General features: G+C 49.7%; 1 protein-coding gene and 1 pseudogene across 2 annotated transcripts; one reads left to right on the forward strand and one right to left on the reverse strand.

The window, feature by feature from the left end:
- Positions 1 to 7,069: 7,069 nt before the first annotated feature.
- On the reverse strand, positions 7,070 to 7,620 carry Gm11956 (annotated as a pseudogene).
- A 5,519-nt stretch (positions 7,621 to 13,139) lies between these two features.
- Osm (oncostatin M) lies at positions 13,140 to 17,381 on the forward strand. 2 transcript variants are annotated; one of them, NM_001013365.2, is made up of 3 exons: positions 13,140 to 13,268; positions 14,761 to 14,897; positions 15,741 to 17,381. In NM_001013365.2, the coding sequence occupies exons 1-3, from the start codon at positions 13,238 to 13,240 to the stop codon at positions 16,362 to 16,364; spliced, it is 792 nt and encodes a 263-aa protein (NP_001013383.1). In that variant the 5' UTR covers positions 13,140 to 13,237; the 3' UTR covers positions 16,365 to 17,381. The 2 variants fall into 2 exon arrangements, with proteins under 2 accessions (NP_001013383.1, XP_030101513.1); XM_030245653.1 differs by lacking the exon at positions 13,140 to 13,268 and adding an exon at positions 14,015 to 14,174 and having other exon boundaries at positions 15,741 to 17,379.
- The last annotated feature ends 2,779 nt before the right edge of the window (positions 17,382 to 20,160 follow it).

Here is a 20,160-nt window from a genome sequence, read left to right on the forward strand (position 1 = left end):
GCAGGATGCCCACCTGGCTCAGAGGACCCCCTCCCCCAAGGCTAGAGCCTCAGGTTGCAGATCAGATGAGCCTAGAGCACAGCCCGGCATGGTGAGTGCGTGGTGAGAGGCCTCAGTTTCCCCATGTGCAGGAATCAATTCCTTCCGGGACCCTGGGAGGGAGTATTTCTTTGGAGTTTGTCTGTGGTTGGGAGTGGGATGGAGAAGTCCTGTCTCCTGTAATAGGGAAATAGTGTAAGCAGGCTTGGGGGTGGGCAGCCTGCACTGGAGGTGGGCCAGGACTTCCAGGGCTGCTCAGCAGGAGGCAGGAGCAGGAGGTGGATTTGTCTGTTGCTAGCACTGCTGCATAGCACACGGAAAGCTGCTTCTCTCACTGACCTCCGCTCTGGCCTCTGGGGAAGAAGGGCTGTTAAGATGATGAGCTGTTGATTCACACATGATAGTCTTGTCCTCATTTTGCATAGGGGGAAATGAAGCCCAGAGAGTGACTTGTTTAAGGTCACCACACAGGGATAACAAAGTAGAAAACAAAATAGAATTCTAGAAGGGTCTGGGCTGAGAGGGAGGGAGGGAGGGAGGGAGAGAGAGAGAGAGAGAGAGAGAGAGAGAGAGAGAGAGAGAGAGAGAGAAACTGACTTTAAGCTGAGCCCTGTAGGGTGGGTAAGATTTTGCAAGACCCCTTGTAATCCCAGCTGTCTGCATTGGTGGCTGGGTGTCTGCTGCTGGTGACCGTAATTGTGTGGGCAGGCACGAGAGGTCTGGCCCTGTCTCCTCTCTGACCCTGGGCTGGACAGAGTGGAGATATTGAGCAATGACCCCTGTCTGTGTCACTTTCCCAAGAGGATCATGGTGTTGGGGTTCTGAGCCATGAGTACCAGTTCTAGGGGTGTCCAGAACTTCTTTTTAGGGGGTTAGTTGTGGCATCATGTAGATGTGGGTGCTGTGTGTATGTGTGTATGTATGTGCAAGTGTGTGAGTATGTGTGTGAGTGTATGTGTGTTTGTGTGGGCACTTGTGTGAGTGTGTGTATGTGAGTGCATGAGTATGAGTGTAGATGTGAGTGTATGTATGTGTGAGTGTGTGTATATGTGAGTGTGTAAGTGTATGTGTGAGTGTGTGTGAGAGAGAGACTGTGTGTGTGTGAGTGTGTGTGTGTGTGTGTGTGTGTGTGTGTGTGTGTGCTGGGGATCTCTTTGGTGCTTACATGATAACGTGCCCTCTGCCCCTATTGCTTTTCTCCAGAACCCTGTATCCCATGGAAGTGCTGGCCTGTGGCTCTCCTGCTGCTCCAGCTCTCCTTGTTGCCGCCATCTCCCCCACTGTCTCCTTTCCTGCTGCCCCAAAGCAAGCGCTTTCTACCTAGACCCGAAAATGCCACCCACTTTCCAGTCCCTCCCTCCCCCATTGCCTCACAGCACTTTCTGGGTGTTCTTCTTCCTGGTCTCCTGGGACCAGTGCCTCAGTTTCCCTGTCCTATCACTGCACCTGTGAGTTGTCCCCCACATGTCTCCTGTGGAGCACGGCCCCACAGCTGAATTCCTTCTCCTTAGGAAGATGAGGTGGGGGCTCCCACTTATGCATACAACCTTGGAGAACCTCTTGACTTTCCTGAGGTGTCTGAGTGTCTCCCTCCCTCTCTCCTGCATCTTTCCTTCTCCCTCCACCCTTCTTCTCTTCCCAGGGCCTCTCCCTTGCTGAGCTTCCCCAACCTTGCTGTGATCTGAAGCTCTTCCTTAGTTTCCTTCTTGGTGTGTGTGTGCTTGCATGAACATGGGAGTATGTGTGTGTGGTGTGCTTGCATGAACATGGGAGTATGTGTGTGTGCTTGCATGAACATGGGAGTGTGTGGGTGTGCTTGCATGAACATGGGAGTGTGTGGGTGTGCTTGCATGAACATGGGAGTGTGTGTGTGTGCTTGCATGAACATGGGAGTATGTGTGTGTGGTGTGCTTGCATGAACATGGGAGTATGTGTGTGTGCTTGCATGAACATGGGAGAATGTGTGTGTGGTGTGCTTGCATGAACATGGGAGTATGTGTGTGTGCTTGCATGAACATGGGAGTATGTGTGTGTGTGCTTGCATGAACATGGGAGTATGTGTGTGTGCTTGCATGAACATGGGAGTATGTGTGTGTGCTTGCATGAACATGGGAGTATGTGGGTGCAGGGATGCACATCTCTGTGAAGGAAAGAGGTCAAAGTCAGGTGGCTTCCTTTATGGCTTGCCACCTCATTTTTGAGATAGGGTCTTTCACTGAATCTAGAGCATGTTCTTGCTGGCCTGGCTGACCAGTGAGCCCATGGAACATGCCTGTCTTTGACCCCCCAGTCCTAGGGCTTAAGATGGCCTCCAGCATGCCCGGCTTTCACATGATGCAGGGATCTGACCTTAGGATATCATGCTGGCACAGCATACACTTCACTACCACGGCTGTCTCCTTGGTTCCCTAACTTTAAAAAAAAAAGTTGTCTGTTTTTTTGTTTTTTTGTTTTTTTTTTCTGAGACAGGGTTTCTTTGTATAACTCTGGCTCTGTCCTGGAACTCACTTTGTAGACCAGGCTGGCCTCGAACTCAGAAATCTGCCTGCCTCTGCCTCCTGAGTGCTGGGATTAAAGGCGTGCACCACCACCGCCTGGTCTATTCTATCTTTATGAGTGTGCCTGCATGCATGCATGAATGTATGTGCACTACTTATGTGTCGTGCCTGCAGATGTCAGAAGAGGTCATCAGTCCCCAGGGACTGGCTTTAGAGGTGTCTGTGTGTGGATGCTGGGAACTGAATTTGGGTCCGCTGCAGGAGTAGCAAGTGCTCTTGACTGCTGAGCCATCTATCTCTCCAGTCTCTTCTCCAATTTTTAAATTGAGATGACATTTGCATAATTTAACTTTTTTTTTTTGTCTTTCCTGAGAGAGGGTCTTGTTTGGAGGTCAGGCTATTCTGGAACTCATGATCCTTCTGCCTCAGTCTCCTCAATGCTGGGATTACAATGGGTGTGTTGATAGCTATTTAAAAGCGAGGGATTCAATGGTATCTGGCACATTTGCTCCAAAATCTTTCACCACTCCAAAAGGAGGCCCTGTAATACATTGGCAGCCAGGCCACTCCCATCCCTCCCTGCCCTGCCCACAGCCAGTCCATAGTCTCTCTCTGCATTGCCCTCTGTGGTTTATATTGATGGAACCATACAACCCAAGTGAGACTTCTGTCCTTGCTTCAACTTAGCTTAATGTTCTTTGTTTTATGTGCACTGGTGTTTTGCCAGCGTGTGTGTCTGTGTGAGGGATCAGGTTTGGGAGCTACAGACGGCTGTGAGCTGCCATGTGGATGCTGGGAATTGAACCTGGGTCTTCTGGAAGAGCAGTCAGTGCTCTTAACCACTGAGCCATCTCTCCAGCCCCCACCTCACTGTTCTTGAGTGTCCTCTGCTTTGGGGCATGCCCTCCTCATGGGTGTTAATCTCCATTGTACAGCATGCTACATTTTGTTGGTTTGTTATCTTTTGAAGAAAGTTGGGAGTTGTCCACTTTGGGCTCTTAAACGCCTAGTCTGAGTAAGGTGGTATGGTTCTTCCATCTTGATTTTAAGTTCATTCAAGAACAGAGTGACCAGGAACTCCCCTAACACCTTCCGATTCATTGACTGGTGCCAGCAGGAAGCTGTGTGGAAACAGGGTGCTCTGATGGCCTTGGAGCACAGGGTAGGTTTCTTTTCTGTATCATGTGCAGTTTCTTTGGGGTCTTTACACAGCCCTCTCCCAAGTCATTTTCTCAGTGGATTTGCTGGTTGGCCTGGGATACTCTCCCCTTCCACATCTTGTGTGTGTGTGTGTGTGTGTGTGTGTGTGTGTGTGTCTGTCTGTCTGTCTGTCTGTCTGTCTGTCTCTGTGTGTGTGTGTCTGTGTCTGTGTAAGACAGAATTTCTTTGTGCAGCCCTGCCTATCCTGGAACTCTGTAGACCAGGCTGGCCTTTTTATTTGTTTGTTTATTTGTTTGTTTGTTTGTTTGTTTTTGGTTTTTCGAGACAGGGTTTCTCTGTATGTCCCTGGCTGGCCTGGAACTCACTCTGTAGACCAGGCTAGCCTTAAATTCAGAGCTCCACCTGCTTCTGCCTCCTGAGTGCTGAGAATAAAGGCCTGCACCACCATGCCCAGCCATGACTTCTCTTTCATGTTTGTCTGTCTCTGGGGCTCAGCTCCTAAATGTAAAGAGGCAGTGATGTGCCTGGTTTGCATGCATGAGGATCTGAGTTCAGATGCCCAATATCCAGGCAAAAGTTGGGGGCTGTAGGGCAGGTCTATAGCCTAGTATTGAAGGCAGAGACAGGCAGATCCCTAGAGCCTGCTGGATAATCAGTCCAGTTAAACTGGTAACCCAAGTTCAGTGAGAGACCGTGCCAATAAATGCATACATACATCATACATACATACATACATACATACATACATACATACATACATACTGTGGAGAGTGACTGAAGAAGACACTGGACATGGACTTCTAGCCTGTACAACACACACACACACACACACACACACACACACACACACACACACACACAAGAAAGTGGGAGTCAGCCCTCCATTGGCAGCTCCTTTTGTGAGACAAGCAGGTGCTGCCTTTGTGGACCGCATGCCCAAGTAAACTTTACAAGGGAGGGAGACGTGAGGGAAGTTTTTTATTTTTTTTTTCCTTTCAGTTACTTTTCCTGGAAAGTGTTGCAATCTAGAGTAGTCAAAAAAGCAAATTTTTGAACATGCTATAAAAAAAGAGTTAAAAAAAAAAAAAAAGGAAAGAAAAGAAAAGTCAAGGAAAAAGTCAGCATGTTTTCAAAGCTGCCCAGAAGCCAGATCATGCACTTCGGTGACAAGGGTGACAGAAACTTGATTCCTTGGGAAAGGGACCTACGAGCCAGCTGGACTTCCTGAGATCAGCTGCTCTGACCAGCAACCCTGGGTGCTGTCCTTCTGGAAGCCTGGCCACAGACTTGATGCACACGTGCCAGCAGAGAGTGCCAGGGTTCTGCAGGCTTGGAGCCATGAGTTCCTGTGCTGCGGCTTCTACAGATGGTCGCAACTGCATGGCCGTGCCGATGATCCCTAATGCTTCTCCAGCACCTGCCATTACCTCCCCCTCCCCCACCCTGTCTGCAATGTGAGCACTGGACACACTTTCCCTCCCTGTTCTCTCCCCATCCCAGTCTGACACCTGGTGCCGTGCCATTTAGCCCCACTCAGCATGGTCCCTATCCCTCCTCCTGGGGAGAGGCTGTCACTTTTGCTATCCCTGAGCCACTGGGCAGCATGAGTTCTGGACAACCCATTGAACGTGTTGGTGGGTCTCTTAGCTTAGGAAGGCTATCTGGATTCCAGCCTGCATCTTCTCCCCTTCTGACCAGCCTGCAGAACTGAGGCCATTTACGCCTCAGTTTCTCCATCTGCAAAATAGAACTGACTCCTAAAGTATCTGTGAGGATCCAGTGATGTGCCGCTTGTGAACATGTAATTCGAAGCCTGGCACATGAAACATCTACAAACCTAAGCCTGCCCAGTTTATTGGGGCCGGGGAACCCAAACATTTCAAGAAAGAATCTGATATTTCAAAATAGGGGTTCTAAGGGCTGGGCAGATAGGTGGATTGGTGCAGTGTTTACCAAGCGTGCAAGAAGGTCTGGATTCAATTCTCACACCTTCTAGGCCTTTGCATGCAGTAGTGGAGGCAGGGAGATGAGAATTTCAGTGTCAGTGACATAGTAGCTCAAGGCCAGCTTGGGATACATGAGACACTGTCTCAAAAAAAAAACAAAAACAAAAAAACAAACAAACAAACAAACAAAAAGGGCAGGGTATTTCTATGTTGTCATTACAAGAAAAGTGGGGACACAGCTAAACTCCTATTGTGTTACTGTGAGACATGGTGTTTCCCTTGAAGTGACACAGCTCTGGGGGTGGGGCTCTGCCTCTCGCCTCACAAGCACAAGCTGGGCTCATCATGGGTGTTGGGGGTCACTGGGGGCAAGCAACCCAGACACTGCTGGACCACCTCTGCTCTGTTGCTAGCTTGTCCGTCTGCCTGTTGTCACCGTCCCCGGGGCTTCCCTCTGTCTGGGTTTCCCTGAGGCAGGTCTAGTCACAGGCTCTGGGGCGGGTGGCTCACCAGTCTGGGTGGTGGGGACAGAGAGAGTCACAGATCTGAGACAACTCTCCAGTCATCTTTTTTCCCTCTCCTCTGAGTCAGGCTTCAGACCCCCTGGCGGGGTCAGTTACTCAACACAGAGCACACCTCTTGGCAGGCCAGGTCCCAGGAAGACCCTATAGCAACTAGACAACATGGGATCTCCTGGGCCCCACGACCTCTCTGACCAGGCATGTCCTTGCTCACTGGGACTTACGTAACCCTGCCTTTCCCAACTGCCCCAAAGCCACTCAGTGACATAAACCAGTGTGTGCCTTTGTCTACCCCAGGAACTGCAAGGGACGTGTTTACCAAATGCCTGCTGAGGGCCAGGCTCAGCCCTTGAGTGACACTAAGTATCTCAGGAGGTGCCTGGACCACTTGCTACAGTTAAAAAAAAATTCAGATACAACCCTTATATCACAGGCTAGTCCTCATTCTGTAAAATAGCCTCGTCCATAGAGTCATCTGCAGAGCTCTGTGCTTTTCCCTCAGTCAGGGTTATGACGTCATCTCTACCACCAGTTCTAGAATCCTCCTCAATCCTCCTCAAACTCTGCTGACAGTCACTCCCATCCTGGTTCCCAAACCCTGGTGCCATTCTGCTGTCTGTCCTGACGTCGTGTGTGAGCATCACTATGCAGTGTTAACAGCCTTTCTTTTCTTTCTTCTTCTTCTTTTTTCTCTTAAGCTCTTTTGAGACAGGGTTTCTCTGTATAGCCCTGGCTGTTCTGGAACTCGCTCTGTAGACCAGGCTGGTCTCAGATTCACAGAGCTCTACCTGCCTCTGCCTCCTAAGTGCTGGGATTAAAGGCTTAGGCTATGACCACCTGGCCTAGTTTTGCTTTTTTTTTTCTTTTTCTTTTTCTTTCTTTTTCTTTTTTTCTTTTTTCTTTTTTTGACAGTCTCAAGTTTTTATTCAGTGGGTCTCTGTGTCTAGAAGAAGGTGTTGGGGCTCTTGGTGGTGAAGCATGGTTTGTGCTGGCGCCGCCACAACACACCATGGGGCAGTGGGAATTTGATTTTGGAGTCGTGGAACTGCGGCGGCACTTGCCAGCTGCAATGTCTTCCACCTTCATGATCTGGGTGGACACAGGCACGGTGTCAGGCACCCATGTCTCAGCAGCACTGTGGGACTGCACCAGCAGTGGTCAGGTCCCCGTACTCCCGGTACAGCTTGTGTGTGTCACTGCGGGAGTTATAGCGCGGCCAGATGCCAAAGTTCTTCACGAGCAGGGGTAACTTCTCAAACACCTGCCCGCAGTACACAATCTCCCCAGATGACTTCTTCATCTTCTTCAGTTGCGACACGAATTACCAGAAGTGGGACTTGGCCACCACATGGGTGCAAAGATTTGCATTCCGTACAGAGGTGCTGTGTGGCATTTTGGGATTGGCAAGCAGCGCCCCACCACCTTGTACTCCGGAACCATGCTCAAGGCCTTCATGGCACTGCATGCTCATTCACCGCCAGTCACAAAAGGTAGTTTTGCTTCTTATTGGAACAAGGGTTTTGTTTTGTTTGCCTGATGTGGTGGTGCACACCTGTAATCCTAGTGTTTGGAAGGCAGAAAGATTGTTGTGAGTTCGAGGCCAACCTTGATTATAGTGAATTGCAGATTAGTCTATGGACTAGCTATTTTACAAAATGAGGACTAGCCTATGGTACAGAATGAAGGCTAGCCTATGGTACAAAGGACTGAGTTTAGGAGTGAACTGGCTGGGCGTACTCTTTGTGCTTCTCAAAGTGCTTCCCAGGCAGTCTTGCATGTCTTATACAGCCTTCTAGTGTCGCTGTGTCCTCACCACACCTGTTCCTTTCTGTCTCTGACTCCACCCTGAGTGGTGCAGTGTGGCTCTGTGCCTTTATAGTACCTCATGATATTGAGCAATCTTCCATACACTTTTTTTTTTTGACACAGGGTCTTTCTACATAGCTTTGGCTGTCATGGAACTCACTCTATAGACCAGGCTCACCTCAAGCTCACAGAGCTCCAACTGCATCTGCCTCCTGAATGCTGGGAATAAAGGTTTGTGCTTCTACCACCAAGTTCCTGCCTTTTTTCTCCAGGAGGAAATGACTGATCAAATCCTTTGTTTGTGTGTGTGTGTGTGTGTGTGTGTGTGTGTGTGTGTGTGTGTGCGCGCGCGTGCGCGCATATGTATGTATATGGTATGTATATGCATGTGCACGTGGAAGCATTTCGTGTGGGTTATGAGAATGGAGGTCCCACCTGTGCTGTGCAGCCGGCACCTCCCCAGCACACTGCCCAAGTCATGGCCCTGCCTGGCTCCCAGGGCCTCTTTTTTCTTTTTTTAATCTTTTTTTTTCTTTTTAAGATTTATTTATTTATTATATACTATAGCTGTTTTCAAACACACCAGAAGAGGGCATCAGGTCTCATTACAGATGGTTGTGAGCCACCATATGGTTGCTGGGATTTGAACTCAGGACCTTCGGAAGAGCAGTCAATGCTCTTACCTGCTGAGCCATCTCGCCATCCCCTCTTTTTTTCCTTTTCAGGATCTTCTGTACCACACATTTGCCTTGATCTCACTGTGAGCTGAGGTTGACTTTGAACTCCTGACTTCTGTTTCTGCACCCCAAAAGCTGAGCTCACAGGCATGTGTCACCAAAGCTTGGCCTTCTGCCCATTTTTAATCGGATTGTTTGTACTCCTCATTCAATTGTGCCATTGAAGTTTACAGAGAAGAGAAACTGAGGCCTGGGAGATGCTGTCGACAGCATCAGGCTCACAGGCAGTAGAGGCTGGACCTTGAATCAGTGTCCACCTCTGCCACAAGAGTACAGCTTAAGCCTCAGCAGAGCCAGTCCGAGCAATTAAAGGGGCAGGGCCCTCACAGCCAGAGGGTGGGCCGGAAAGGCTGGGAGATAGCAGTTCTGAGGAAGCAAACCCACCCTCTCTCTCTTTCCACATCACGCGGACCTGGCTGACGTGGCCCAGGAAGAGGGGACAACCCGGGCCCTGTGGTTGAAATTCTATTTATACTGACTGTTGCAAGCCTTTCCTGCTGGCGACAAGGACGTCACTGGGCACTGACCTCACCAGAATCGCTGACGCATCTTCCCTCACGCTTTGCCTGGATGGTAGTGAGGCAGGCCTCTCATCCTCTGGGCCACTCCCACTGTCCCTCTGCGTACAGTACCCTCCACTCCTGTCCCCATAGCCAACCCTGACTGTTCTTACAACCTGCCATGGGCTAGCCTGTTCCCCAAGTCAGAATGTACAGTCCTACCTCACGGCATCAGATGTGACTGTAAAGAAGCAAGCAAAAGCGGTCATGGGTGAGCTCTGATTCAGCGCCACTGGATTAGGAAAGAAATTAGGAGGCAGGAAAGTGGCTCTATCAGTATAGGGCTTGCTGTGCAAGAATGAGTACCTAAGTTCAAATCCTCAGAACCCATGAGAAAAGCCAGGTGTGGCCATGCAGGCCTGCAACCCCAGCACTGAGTAAGGACTGGAGCGGGAAGTGCCTAAGGCTCTCAACTGCTAGCCTAGCTCCAGATAAGTGAAAGACCCCATCTCAAGGGATGAGACAGAATGACAGAGCAGGCTGAGTGGTGTCCTCCTCTGCTTACAAGTGTATCCATGTGCATCCACACACCACCTTCACCACACAAACCATATGAACACACACACACATACGATATACATACATCCACATCTACCACACACACCATACATACACACCATATACACACATGTACACACATACCCCCACACCCTATGTATACACAGATACCATAATAATGCACCATATGCACTATATATAAATGCTATATAGACACACACATCTACACACCACCTCCACCACACACACATCAGATGAACACACACATACACCATATCCACATACCAAATCCACCACACATAACATACACACACACATATGTGTACATACCCCCATACCCTATGTATATACACATACCATATGCACCATATATAGACTCCATATATACACACATATTCACATACAACATACATACATACATACATACATACATACATACACACTCTTTATACAAAGGTAGAGAGTAATAGAGGAAGACACTTTACTCTGCTTAACTATGACCTCTGGCATCTGCATGTACAACAGGAGTATATGCACTTCCCCTCATAAATACATACCCACCCGTATATCACATAAAAAGAATTCAGGAAACTGAGTGGTGGTTGTGGTGGTGGATACCTTTAATCCCAGCACATGGGAGGCAGAAACGGGCAGATCTTTGAGTTGAAGGACAGCCTCTTCTCTAGAGCGAGTTCCAGGACAGCTAAAGCTACACAGAGAAATCCTGTCTCAGAAAGAAAAAAACAAGGAAAATAAAAACAAAGAGATCAGGGGACAGAAAATGCAGAAGGGGGTGAATGGTTATATAAAGGCACAGTGGAAATTTGGCCACCTATAAGCCAAGAAGCAGCCACGTGGGGTAGCACATTCCAATGATCCCAAGATGGGGAACGCAAGGCAAGAGGACTGAGAATCTAAAGCCACTCTGGGTTGCAGTGTGAGCTGGAGGTCAGCCTGGGATACACAGATGAGAACAGGCCTGAGTAAATCAACAGCAAAGGAGAGGTACCTGGGAGCATCCAGCCCCAGAGATAGCCTACTCAAATGTCTAGCCTGTACAATGGTAGGAAATACATTGTGTCCTTGTCAAGGCTGCACAGCTTGTGGCCCCCATATCAGAGGACTCATTAACTGTGTGCGGGAGGGGGGTGAAAATAGAAACCAGGAAGAAATGGGCTCCTCCGGAAGGAAGGCAGACATGCTCCTTTTGAGATTCCCCAATAACACCATGTTTTACATGATCTGCCATCTAGGGAAGGATGCTGTCTACAGGAGGCCCTGTGGAGGTTCCATGCACACACCACACAATTTTTAGAAGGGTCTGCGGCTTCTGCAGATTTTGGTGTCTTTGGGCAGAGGCCCTCCCATTTTGATAGTTCCGGGAAATAAATATGCACACAAGCCTTGCTCTTGACCTTAGTCCCAGTGGCCTGTCCAGCACAACCCTCTGGCCCCCAGCTAAGACATGCCTTCAGACACCAGGTAAATAAATGCACGCTCTTCCTTTCTTCCTCTCCTTTTCTGTAGTAGGAGGAAACCCTCAGGGTGTTAAGCTCTGAGGCTAGGCGCTGGCCTAGGTTGACGTGGCAGCCCCTTTGACTTTATTTAATTGAATTTATTCCCTTTGACTTTATTTAATTGAATTTATTTATTTATTTATTTGAGACTGTATGCCCAGCTCCTGATTTTGCTTTGAGATCAGTCCCCTTGTCTATCCCAGGCTGGCCTCTGATGCACAGTCCTGTCTCAGCCTCTAGAGAAATAGAGATTACAAATGTGTACCACGCCATCCGGCTCTGGACACCTCCCCCAACTGTGCAGGTGTCCTCCAACAGGGCAAGTCACCCCTTGGCACCTTTATTCTAAACAGAGGAGGTAGTGTATGGTCCATGGGAGAGAGGAAGGAACAACTGAGGTGAAGGAGGGTCTCTTGCCAACATATGGGTTCCGAGAAGCACGACATAACACTCTCCGGCTAGATCTGGGGCTGCTTGGAGCTTCCCTCTGTCTCCTTATCACAGTGAGAGCTTGAGTGTAGGGGTATAGGGACTGTCCCAGGATGACATCACGGATATGAAATGCAGAAGGATCCCTGACCAGGGCCCTAGGGAACAGCACCCTGGAGTGGGCAGAGGTAAGAAATTCAGTAGGAGGAAATGAAGACTTCAGAAGGATCTAGTCTAGACTGTACTGGGGAGTTGCTAACAAGGGGGACACTCTGCTAGGTGCAGAGAATATGTGGATGGGGGCACAGTCGCCTCCTGGATAGGGAGTGGGGGGGTTGTTGAATGAATATATGAGGGCCAACAGCAGGTACAGCCTAAGGATGCTCATTCTAGCTTGGCAGATGTGCTGTGGCTTCCAAGCATGGCCTGTGGATCTGGCTCAGCCTGGGCCTCAGTCCCTCAGTGCGGAGAAGCAGAAGACCCACCCATGATGGATCGCTATCTTTCAGAGAAAGTGAAACCTTGTGTCCAACTGTCGCAGCTCCCCCACCCCTCCCTCCAGCTTCCCCTCTGAGCTCACAGCTTCCCGGTCTCCCCCGCCCCCTCCATCCCATCCCCTGAAAACCAGTACTTGGAATTCAAGCCTAGTCTTTTCTTTTTTCTTCAAAGGCTTTTTTGCCTTTTATGTCCATGTTGGCAGTGACCTTGAGGGGTGAACCAAGGAGTGCTTTTCTCTCTCGCTTTCTCAGGTGGGGCTCAAAGTAGCTGAGTGACTTGCCTCAGACAACACAGCGACACAGCGTGTCACAAGCTTTGAACCCGTTCTCTAATTTCTCTTGCTCCAAGGGTCCTAAAGGACCCTGTCTACAGAGAGAGGATCTGGGATTGGGAAGGCTGGGCGAGGACAGTTAATAGAGACAATGGAAATGAGTTGGGCTAGAAGATGCTGACCTGGGATTAGAGGCACAATCTTTGGGGCCCAAGTCTGGCTCTGTGCCCAGAGCCTGGTGGTTTCCGCTCACAGATGTCCCGACAGCCCAAGCGAGAGGGTGGGAAGGGCACTCAACAAGGAAGATGTCTGGCTCCCTTTAGCCCTAAACCTTCGTGTCCTAGGAGGTTGGTAGTTTCTGGACCAGGGGTGGCCTCCCTTGCAAGTCGTGCTCTGACCCCTGGACTGATCCCTGAAGATGATACGGACCCCCGTGCTGCCCGCTCACCCCAAGAAGGCTGAGGCTGCGGTTTACATCATCCTTGGGCGTGGGGCTGACCTCGAAGAACGAATTCGAAGAAAACGGGAGGAGGAGCGGGCATGTCATGGCGCATGGCGCCCATTGGCCGCCTGGGGAGACTTTGGTTTTTGGGGTCATGTTCCCAGAAGGCCTGCCCTTCCCCCTCCCCCTCCCCACCCACCTCACGAGATGTTGGCCAATCGCCCCGTCGGGCATAAAGTGGCTGCCAGCCTGCAGGACACCCAGCCAAGCTGTGTCACCCCTGAGAGGCACGGGCCAGAGTACCAGGACCCAGTATGCAGACACGGCTTCTAAGAACACTGCTCAGTAAGTACTTCCTTCCTTTCTACCATCCCAGGGCGCAGCTGGGCCAACTGGCTGCTGTAGGCACCCTCTGCCCTTGGGAGCTGTAGATCAAGTGAAGGATGTGGACGAGAGGGAGAACTAGTAGGGCAGGGATCCACTGAGACCCCAGCATAGCCACAGGTGGAAACGTAGTATTTCTGGAAGGTATTCCAGAGGGAGGCGTGAGAGAGACCATGCCGGGGACCAGGGCATGAGGGAAGAGGAGAAAGAGTGAGAAGAGTCTGGAGAAGCCCAAGGCAGGTAGGGGATGAGCAGAGAAGGAAGTTCCAGATCTGCGCGGAAATGGAGCAAGGGGCTCACTTCTTGCTCTGATTCAATTCTCGGGGTCTGGGGCAGATGCAAAGTCAGCCAAGCCAGAGGTCCTTAGATCATCCCGCCACTCATACAGCCACACCCACACGGGGACAGGCAAGCAGAGCCATCTATGTGGGAACAGGTCCTCCCTCTCAGTAAGGTAGGAAGTCTCACCTGCAGACCAGAACCCCCGGTGACCGGGGCAGGTACTGCAGTGCCTCACCTAGGTCTACGGGCACACCCCCACAGGCACTGGTCCATGTGCACCTGTTACAAGCTCGCTGTGGACCCTCACTGGCAGTGTAGCTGCAGACACGGGGGAAGATGGGGAGGGGACTTGTGGTTGGCACGCCTGGGCTACAGGCCCTCCCCAGGGGCGAGGGGGTGGGGTGGGGTGGGGCTGGTTGGTTTGTAGGAAGGGAAGGATGGTGTCGTAGCCTTCCGGGCCATTGCACCACAGGCCCCTTCCGACCACGTGGCTGCCGGTGCCTGTGAGGGTGGGGGCCTGCGAGCTGGAACTATGATCATCTGCCCTCACCCCTACAACCTTCTCCTGGGCTCCCAGCAGTCCTGGTGTGTGCGTGTGTTAGGGGTTCGTGTGTCGGTGGCAGGAAGGGCAGGGCGAGTGCTGAGCATGGGTGACCTGGACAGGCTTTCCTCTCGCATCTTGCTCACCTTTCAGCAGAATGGCCGTCAGCACTGGCTGGCCCAGTGAGTGGAGAGGTGCTTTTTCTGGCTCTGTGAAAAGAGCTTAGGTGACCTGCTGCCCTGGGGCTGCACCTCAGGACAGACCCCTGGTCAACTCTATTCTGCCTACAGGGAATGTTAAGGTCTATAAAGTAGTCAGGAACTTAACCTGTCAGTCTTAGGACAGAGCTAACCCTTGTATGAGGCCAGATATCTTATAGAGGACTCTCTTGTCTGTTCGTTATGCCATAAAGTCAGGACAGGGATGCTGGAGGCTACAACCCAACCTCTCCCCGAAGAGCTGCAGGGAAATTGCAGCCACCACCATCTCCTTCACCCTGTTTGGTTTATGGTGGAAGGTGGTAGCCCCAGTGAGTGCTTCTGTGCAAACCCAGACCCTACTGTGTGCCCAGCTCCTCCCCTGGGCTGGACAACCACCAGTCAGGTAACTGATGCGCTCTTCTCTGCCCAGGTTTGACCCTCAGTCTCCTCATCCTGAGCATGGCACTGGCCAATCGTGGCTGCTCCAACTCTTCCTCTCAGCTCCTCAGCCAGCTGCAGAATCAGGCGAACCTCACGGGGAACACAGAATCACTCTTGGAGCCCTATGTAAGCCTCAGCCCTTAGGGTACCTGAACCTCAGAGAATCTTGGGGACTAGTGAGAGAGTGAACACATGGAGGACCAGGAAGGGGCAGGAGGGGAAACTGAGGCATTCTAGGGACGGCAGAGCTGCTCCGCTCCCAGTTGGTTTTACGAGACAGGGTTTCTTTGTGTAGCCCTGGCTGTCCTGGAACTCACTTTGTAGACCAGGCTGGCCTCGAACTCGGAAATCTGCCTGCCTCTGCCTCCCTCCCGAGTGCTGGGATTAAAGGCGTGCGCCACCACCACCACCACCACCGCCCGGCCCCAACTCCATTTCCTGACTGTCTGGAAAGTTTGGCATTTGGTTCTAGGTTCCCAGATGCAGCAGTGAGTGAACCTGTCAGGGCTCCTGCAGCCCCCACCACACCTAGGGACCCTCACTCTATCCACTGCAAGCACAGTCACCCCAGGGCCCTGACAGCCCTCCTGCCCATCTCTGCTGGCGTCAGATTTCTCTTCATACCTTGGTTTTTGTTTTGTTGTTTTTTTTTTCCATCTCTTTGTTGGGAAGATCATACAAGAGCTTGTGTTTTTTTGTTTGTTTTGTTTTTTGTTTTTTTGTTTTTGTTTTGTTTTTGTTTTTTTCGAGACAGGGTTTCTCTGTGTAGCTCTGGCTGTCCTGGAACTCACTCTGTAGACCAGGCTGGCCTCGAACTCAGAAATCCACCTGCCTCTGCCTCTCAAGTGCTGGGATTAAAGGCCTGTGCCACCACGCCCCGCTAGAGCTTGTGTTTTAAAGGCAGCCAAGACGGGTTTCTCTGTGTTTGAGGGGTTTTGTCATGCATTCCTCCATCTCTTCCTTCCTCAGATCCGCCTCCAAAACCTGAACACACCTGACCTGAGAGCTGCCTGCACCCAGCACTCTGTGGCCTTCCCCAGTGAGGACACACTCCGGCAACTGAGCAAGCCTCACTTCCTGAGCACTGTGTACACCACACTGGACAGAGTCTTGTACCAACTGGATGCTTTAAGACAGAAATTTCTGAAGACTCCGGCTTTTCCAAAGCTGGACAGTGCCCGGCACAATATCCTCGGCATAAGGAACAATGTTTTCTGCATGGCCCGGCTGCTCAACCACTCCCTGGAGATACCTGAGCCCACACAGACAGACTCTGGGGCCTCACGGTCCACTACAACACCAGATGTCTTTAATACCAAGATAGGCAGCTGTGGCTTTCTCTGGGGATACCATCGCTTCATGGGCTCAGTGGGGAGGGTCTTCAGGGAATGGGACGATGGCTCCACACGCAGCCGGAGACAGAGCCCGCTCCGGGCCCGGCGCAAGGGAACCCGCAGAATCCGGGTCCGGCACAAGGGAACCCGCAGAATCCGGGTCCGGCGCAAGGGAACCCGCAGAATCTGGGTCCGGCGCAAGGGATCCCGCAAAATCAGACCTTCCAGGAGCACCCAGAGCCCGACGACCAGGGCCTAGGTTCCCTGGTAGCCTGAGGACACACTGACAGACAGCATAGTCTGGTGATACAGGATGTCGCTCTCAGAGGCTTTCAAAGCTGCTTCTGTCACCAGGGGTCACACAGAAGAGCACTTTAAGGGGTGAAGTTGAGTGTCCCCTACTACCACTCAGGACTTCAAGGATAGTGAGGTTATTGTGTCCCCACTCCAAGCCTCCAGTCCTAGTGGGGTGGCTGGGTCGGACCACGTGGGGCCGGAGGTTTTCCATTGATTCAGGGGTCTGATGACACAAGCTGATTCACCACAGGGCTGGCTGGGCTGAACCCCTCGGGCTGTTGGTCCTTTCCTCTCATGACTTGAAACTGTTTCCTCCAGACTTCCTCCTTTCCCTGTGGCTGGGTTCCAAAGAGAGGTCTGATCCGGTGCTCTCTCTCATGCCTTATCCCACTCAGGACAGATACCTGGACCTCTGGGTGACCTCACACTTGGCAGTTGCGACAGGGGCAGGGTGTCCTACCAAGGAACACTGATCTGGGCGTTCAGGGAAGAGAGCTCAGAGCCTAGCTTGTTCCCTAATTCTCTGTGTGACTGTGAGCAAGACACTTTATTTATCCGAATGTCAGCGTTCTCTGTGGAAAGCTGTGTTGTGTGTGTGGGTCCTTAGGTAATAGCCCCCTCTGCCTGTCAGCTGCTGGACTCTGACATAGGGTGGACATCAAAGTCTCTGTAAATGGGAACCTGTGGTGCAAACGGTTGTGGGGTGTGTTTATGGGAGATCTCCCAGTGCCTAAAAGCCCTGTTTTGGGTCCTCGCTGCATGATGCTCCCTCTGGTGATGTGTTGTGAAATTTTTCACAGGCTGAACCAGTCCTCTTGAAAGGTCTCAGAAGCTGGTGAGCAATTACTTGGAGGGACATGACTAATTTATTGTTTTATTTTTTATCAGTTTAATCCGTTTTATATTTATAAGGCCTATTTATAATGTATATTTAATGTTAATATTTTGCTAACATATTTAAAACCTGTCTTGTTTCTAAAGCTGGTGTCAGTCTTTTATTATGGGAGGGGGTTTTGCAGCCTTCCTGATCTCAAGGTGGCAAGGGCCAAGATGCCAGTTCTCTAGGATGGGCTAGCAGTCACATGACACACAGGGCATCTCCTTTTTCTTAGCTGTGTGTGTGTGTGTCTGTGTATCTGTGTGTGTGTGTGTGTGTGTGTGTGTGTGTGTGTGTGTGTGTGTGTGTCTGTGTGTGTCTGTGTGTCTCTGTGTGTGTATGTGTGTGTGTGTGTGTGCCTTGTGATAGGCTTTTCCTGGGGAACTGCAACACAATTCATCCCAGAAAGGGAGCCCATGACAGGCTAAAGTCCAAGTCCACGGTGATGAACCGATGAGTTGTTACTGGTGTTATATACAGGAGAGTTGGTGAGGGCTTACTTATGAGAGCAGGGATGGCCCCACAGCATCAAAATCTCTAAAGAGCCCACCCAGCACCCTGACAGCTGGAACAGGAGCCCCGAGCAGGGTGTGGTCAGCAGGCAGCCCACTCTCCCCTCCCTGTGTGCTCAGCGCCCTTCTCAGGCAACACTCACCTTTATTTTCTTGGGAGGGATCCCCCAGACTCGAGGTTTTATTCTCCCTGACCTATGAGCTTTTGCTTACCTCCAGAGGCTATTGAGCTTCCAGGGAAACTGCGGGCGAATACCAAGCGTCTTCCTCAGTGACTGCTCACCTTTTGCTAGAGGTTGTTTCTGAACCTGGAGCTGTGTGTTTGCTAGGATCGCTGCCAGAGAGAGCCAGAGACCAGGGTGACTTTCCCGCCCGGCTTGTGGGGTTACAGACACATGTCACCTGTCCCCCCTTTAAAAGATTTTATTTTTATCTGTGTATATTTGTGTTGGGGGAGGGGGTTGTACATGTGAGTGACTAGAAGAGGTTGTCAGATCCCGTGGGACTGAAGCTGTAGACAGTTGAGAGGGAATGCAAGTCCTGAGAACCAAACCCCAGTCTTTTGAGGAACACTAAGTGTTCTTAACTGCTGACCCATCTCCCCAACCCTGGAAACAGATTTCAAACAACCAAACTTTGCGTCTTTTACAAAAGATGTATTTATTTATTTTAAGTATATGGGTGTTTTATCTGCATGAATAGATGCATTCTAGAGGGGGTTATCAGATCCCGTGAGACTACACATGGCTGTGAGTCACCATGTGGGTGCTGGGAATCGAACCCAGGACCTGGAGAAGAGCAGCCAGTGCTTTATAATAGCTGAGCCATCCCTCCATCCCCCCAAACTTATACATTTAATAAAAGCTAGATGGATGAATTCCCCCACATTGACAGTCATGTGCACTGTATGGCTGTCTTTAAACAAGTCGCTTGTCTTTCAATTTAGTTTTTGTTTGCTTGTTTTGGTCTTTTTTGTCCCTGTCCCTTTTTTTTTTTTTTTTTTGGTTTTTGGTTTTTGGTTTTTGGTTTTTGGTTTTTGGTTTTTGGTTTTGGTTTTTGGTTTTTGGTTTTTGTTTTTTTCTGAGACAGGATTTTTCTGTGTAGCCCTGGCTGTCTTGGAACTCACTCTGTAGACCAGGCTGGCCTCAAACTCAGAAATCCACCTGCCTCTGCCTCCCAAGTGCTAGGATTAAAGGCATGCCATTTTTGATGTTATAGCTATGACCTCATGTGGAGTGGCTGGCTATAACTCTAGGGAAGACTGGTCTTTTAATATATACAGTATCAGGACTCTTATCTGTGAATACTACCGATCTGTTTTATTACATTGGTTTTAAACCAGATTTAGTTTGCAAAAGTAAATGGAAAACCACATTATAAGGAAATTAAGTAACAATATAGAATTCCTTCAAATTTTAGAAAATAACTTTCTCTTTATGTTATGAAATACTAATAACATCAATAGAAATGAGATTAGAACTGTTAGAAATCAGGATTTTGTAGTCCTTGCAGGCATTACTAAATCTTTTTCTTTTTCTTTTTCTTTTTCTTTCTTTCTTTCTCTCTCTCCCTCTTTTTTTTTTCCATTTAGGGTTTCTCTGTGTATCCCTGGCTGTCCTGAAACTTGCTCTGCTGACAGGGTTGTCTTTTAACTCAGAGATCTCCCTGCCTCTGCCTCCAGAGTGCTAGGATTATAGAAAGGTATGAGCTACCACCACCCAGGAAACAAATCTTTCGTATGTATGTTTGTAGCCATGTAGCCATGTAGCTCTGACAGATCTGGAACTCGCTTTATAGACCAACCTGGCTTTGAACTCACCGAAAGTTGCTGTCTCTGTCTCTGGAATTTGTATGTGCACCACCAATGTCTGCCATCTTTTTATTATTTTAATGGTAAGAAATGGAAATAGTAGTTGAGAAGGAGTAATTGTCATGTTAACCACTTCATTTCTATTAATGAAATATAAATATTATTTAATTAATATTTTAATCTTGGCTAGTTGCATCATAGGACATCTTAGATATTAATTTAACTAAGAAACAGAGCACTTCAAATATAGAACACTACAAAATTATTAGAGTTGTTTTTTTGAGACAAGATACACTCCAGTCTTCAGTGGTCTAGAACCCACTCTGTAGATCAGACTAGCTTCAAACTCACAGAGATCCTCCTGCCTCTGCCCCTGAGTGATGGGATTACAGGCATATGCCACTCTGCCTTAATATGAATTTTTAATTTAAAATTTAAAATTATCTCATTCACCATCTTTATTTCTTTAATCTAAGTGGTCACGCTAATTAAGTAGCCTCTCTTAGTCCTTGCCATAATTTTGTACTTTTGAATGGTATACTGGATATGTGACCAAACG

Source organism: Mus musculus, chromosome 11, assembly GCF_000001635.26.
Source record: "Mus musculus strain C57BL/6J chromosome 11, GRCm38.p6 C57BL/6J".
Classification (NCBI taxonomy): Eukaryota; Metazoa; Chordata; class Mammalia; order Rodentia; family Muridae; genus Mus; species Mus musculus.

What these genes read in the sequence shown, in the direction of transcription:
- Osm (NM_001013365.2), top strand. Translation starts at nt 13,238, where the DNA reads ATGCAGACACGGCTTCTAAGAACACTGCTCA. An exon ending in GCTTCTAAGAACACTGCTCA is followed by an intron (nt 13,269 to 14,760) that starts GTAAGTACTTCC and finishes TTCTCTGCCCAG; the next exon opens with GTTTGACCCTCAGTCTCCTC. An exon ending in AATCACTCTTGGAGCCCTAT is followed by an intron (nt 14,898 to 15,740) that starts GTAAGCCTCAGC and finishes TTCCTTCCTCAG; the next exon opens with ATCCGCCTCCAAAACCTGAA.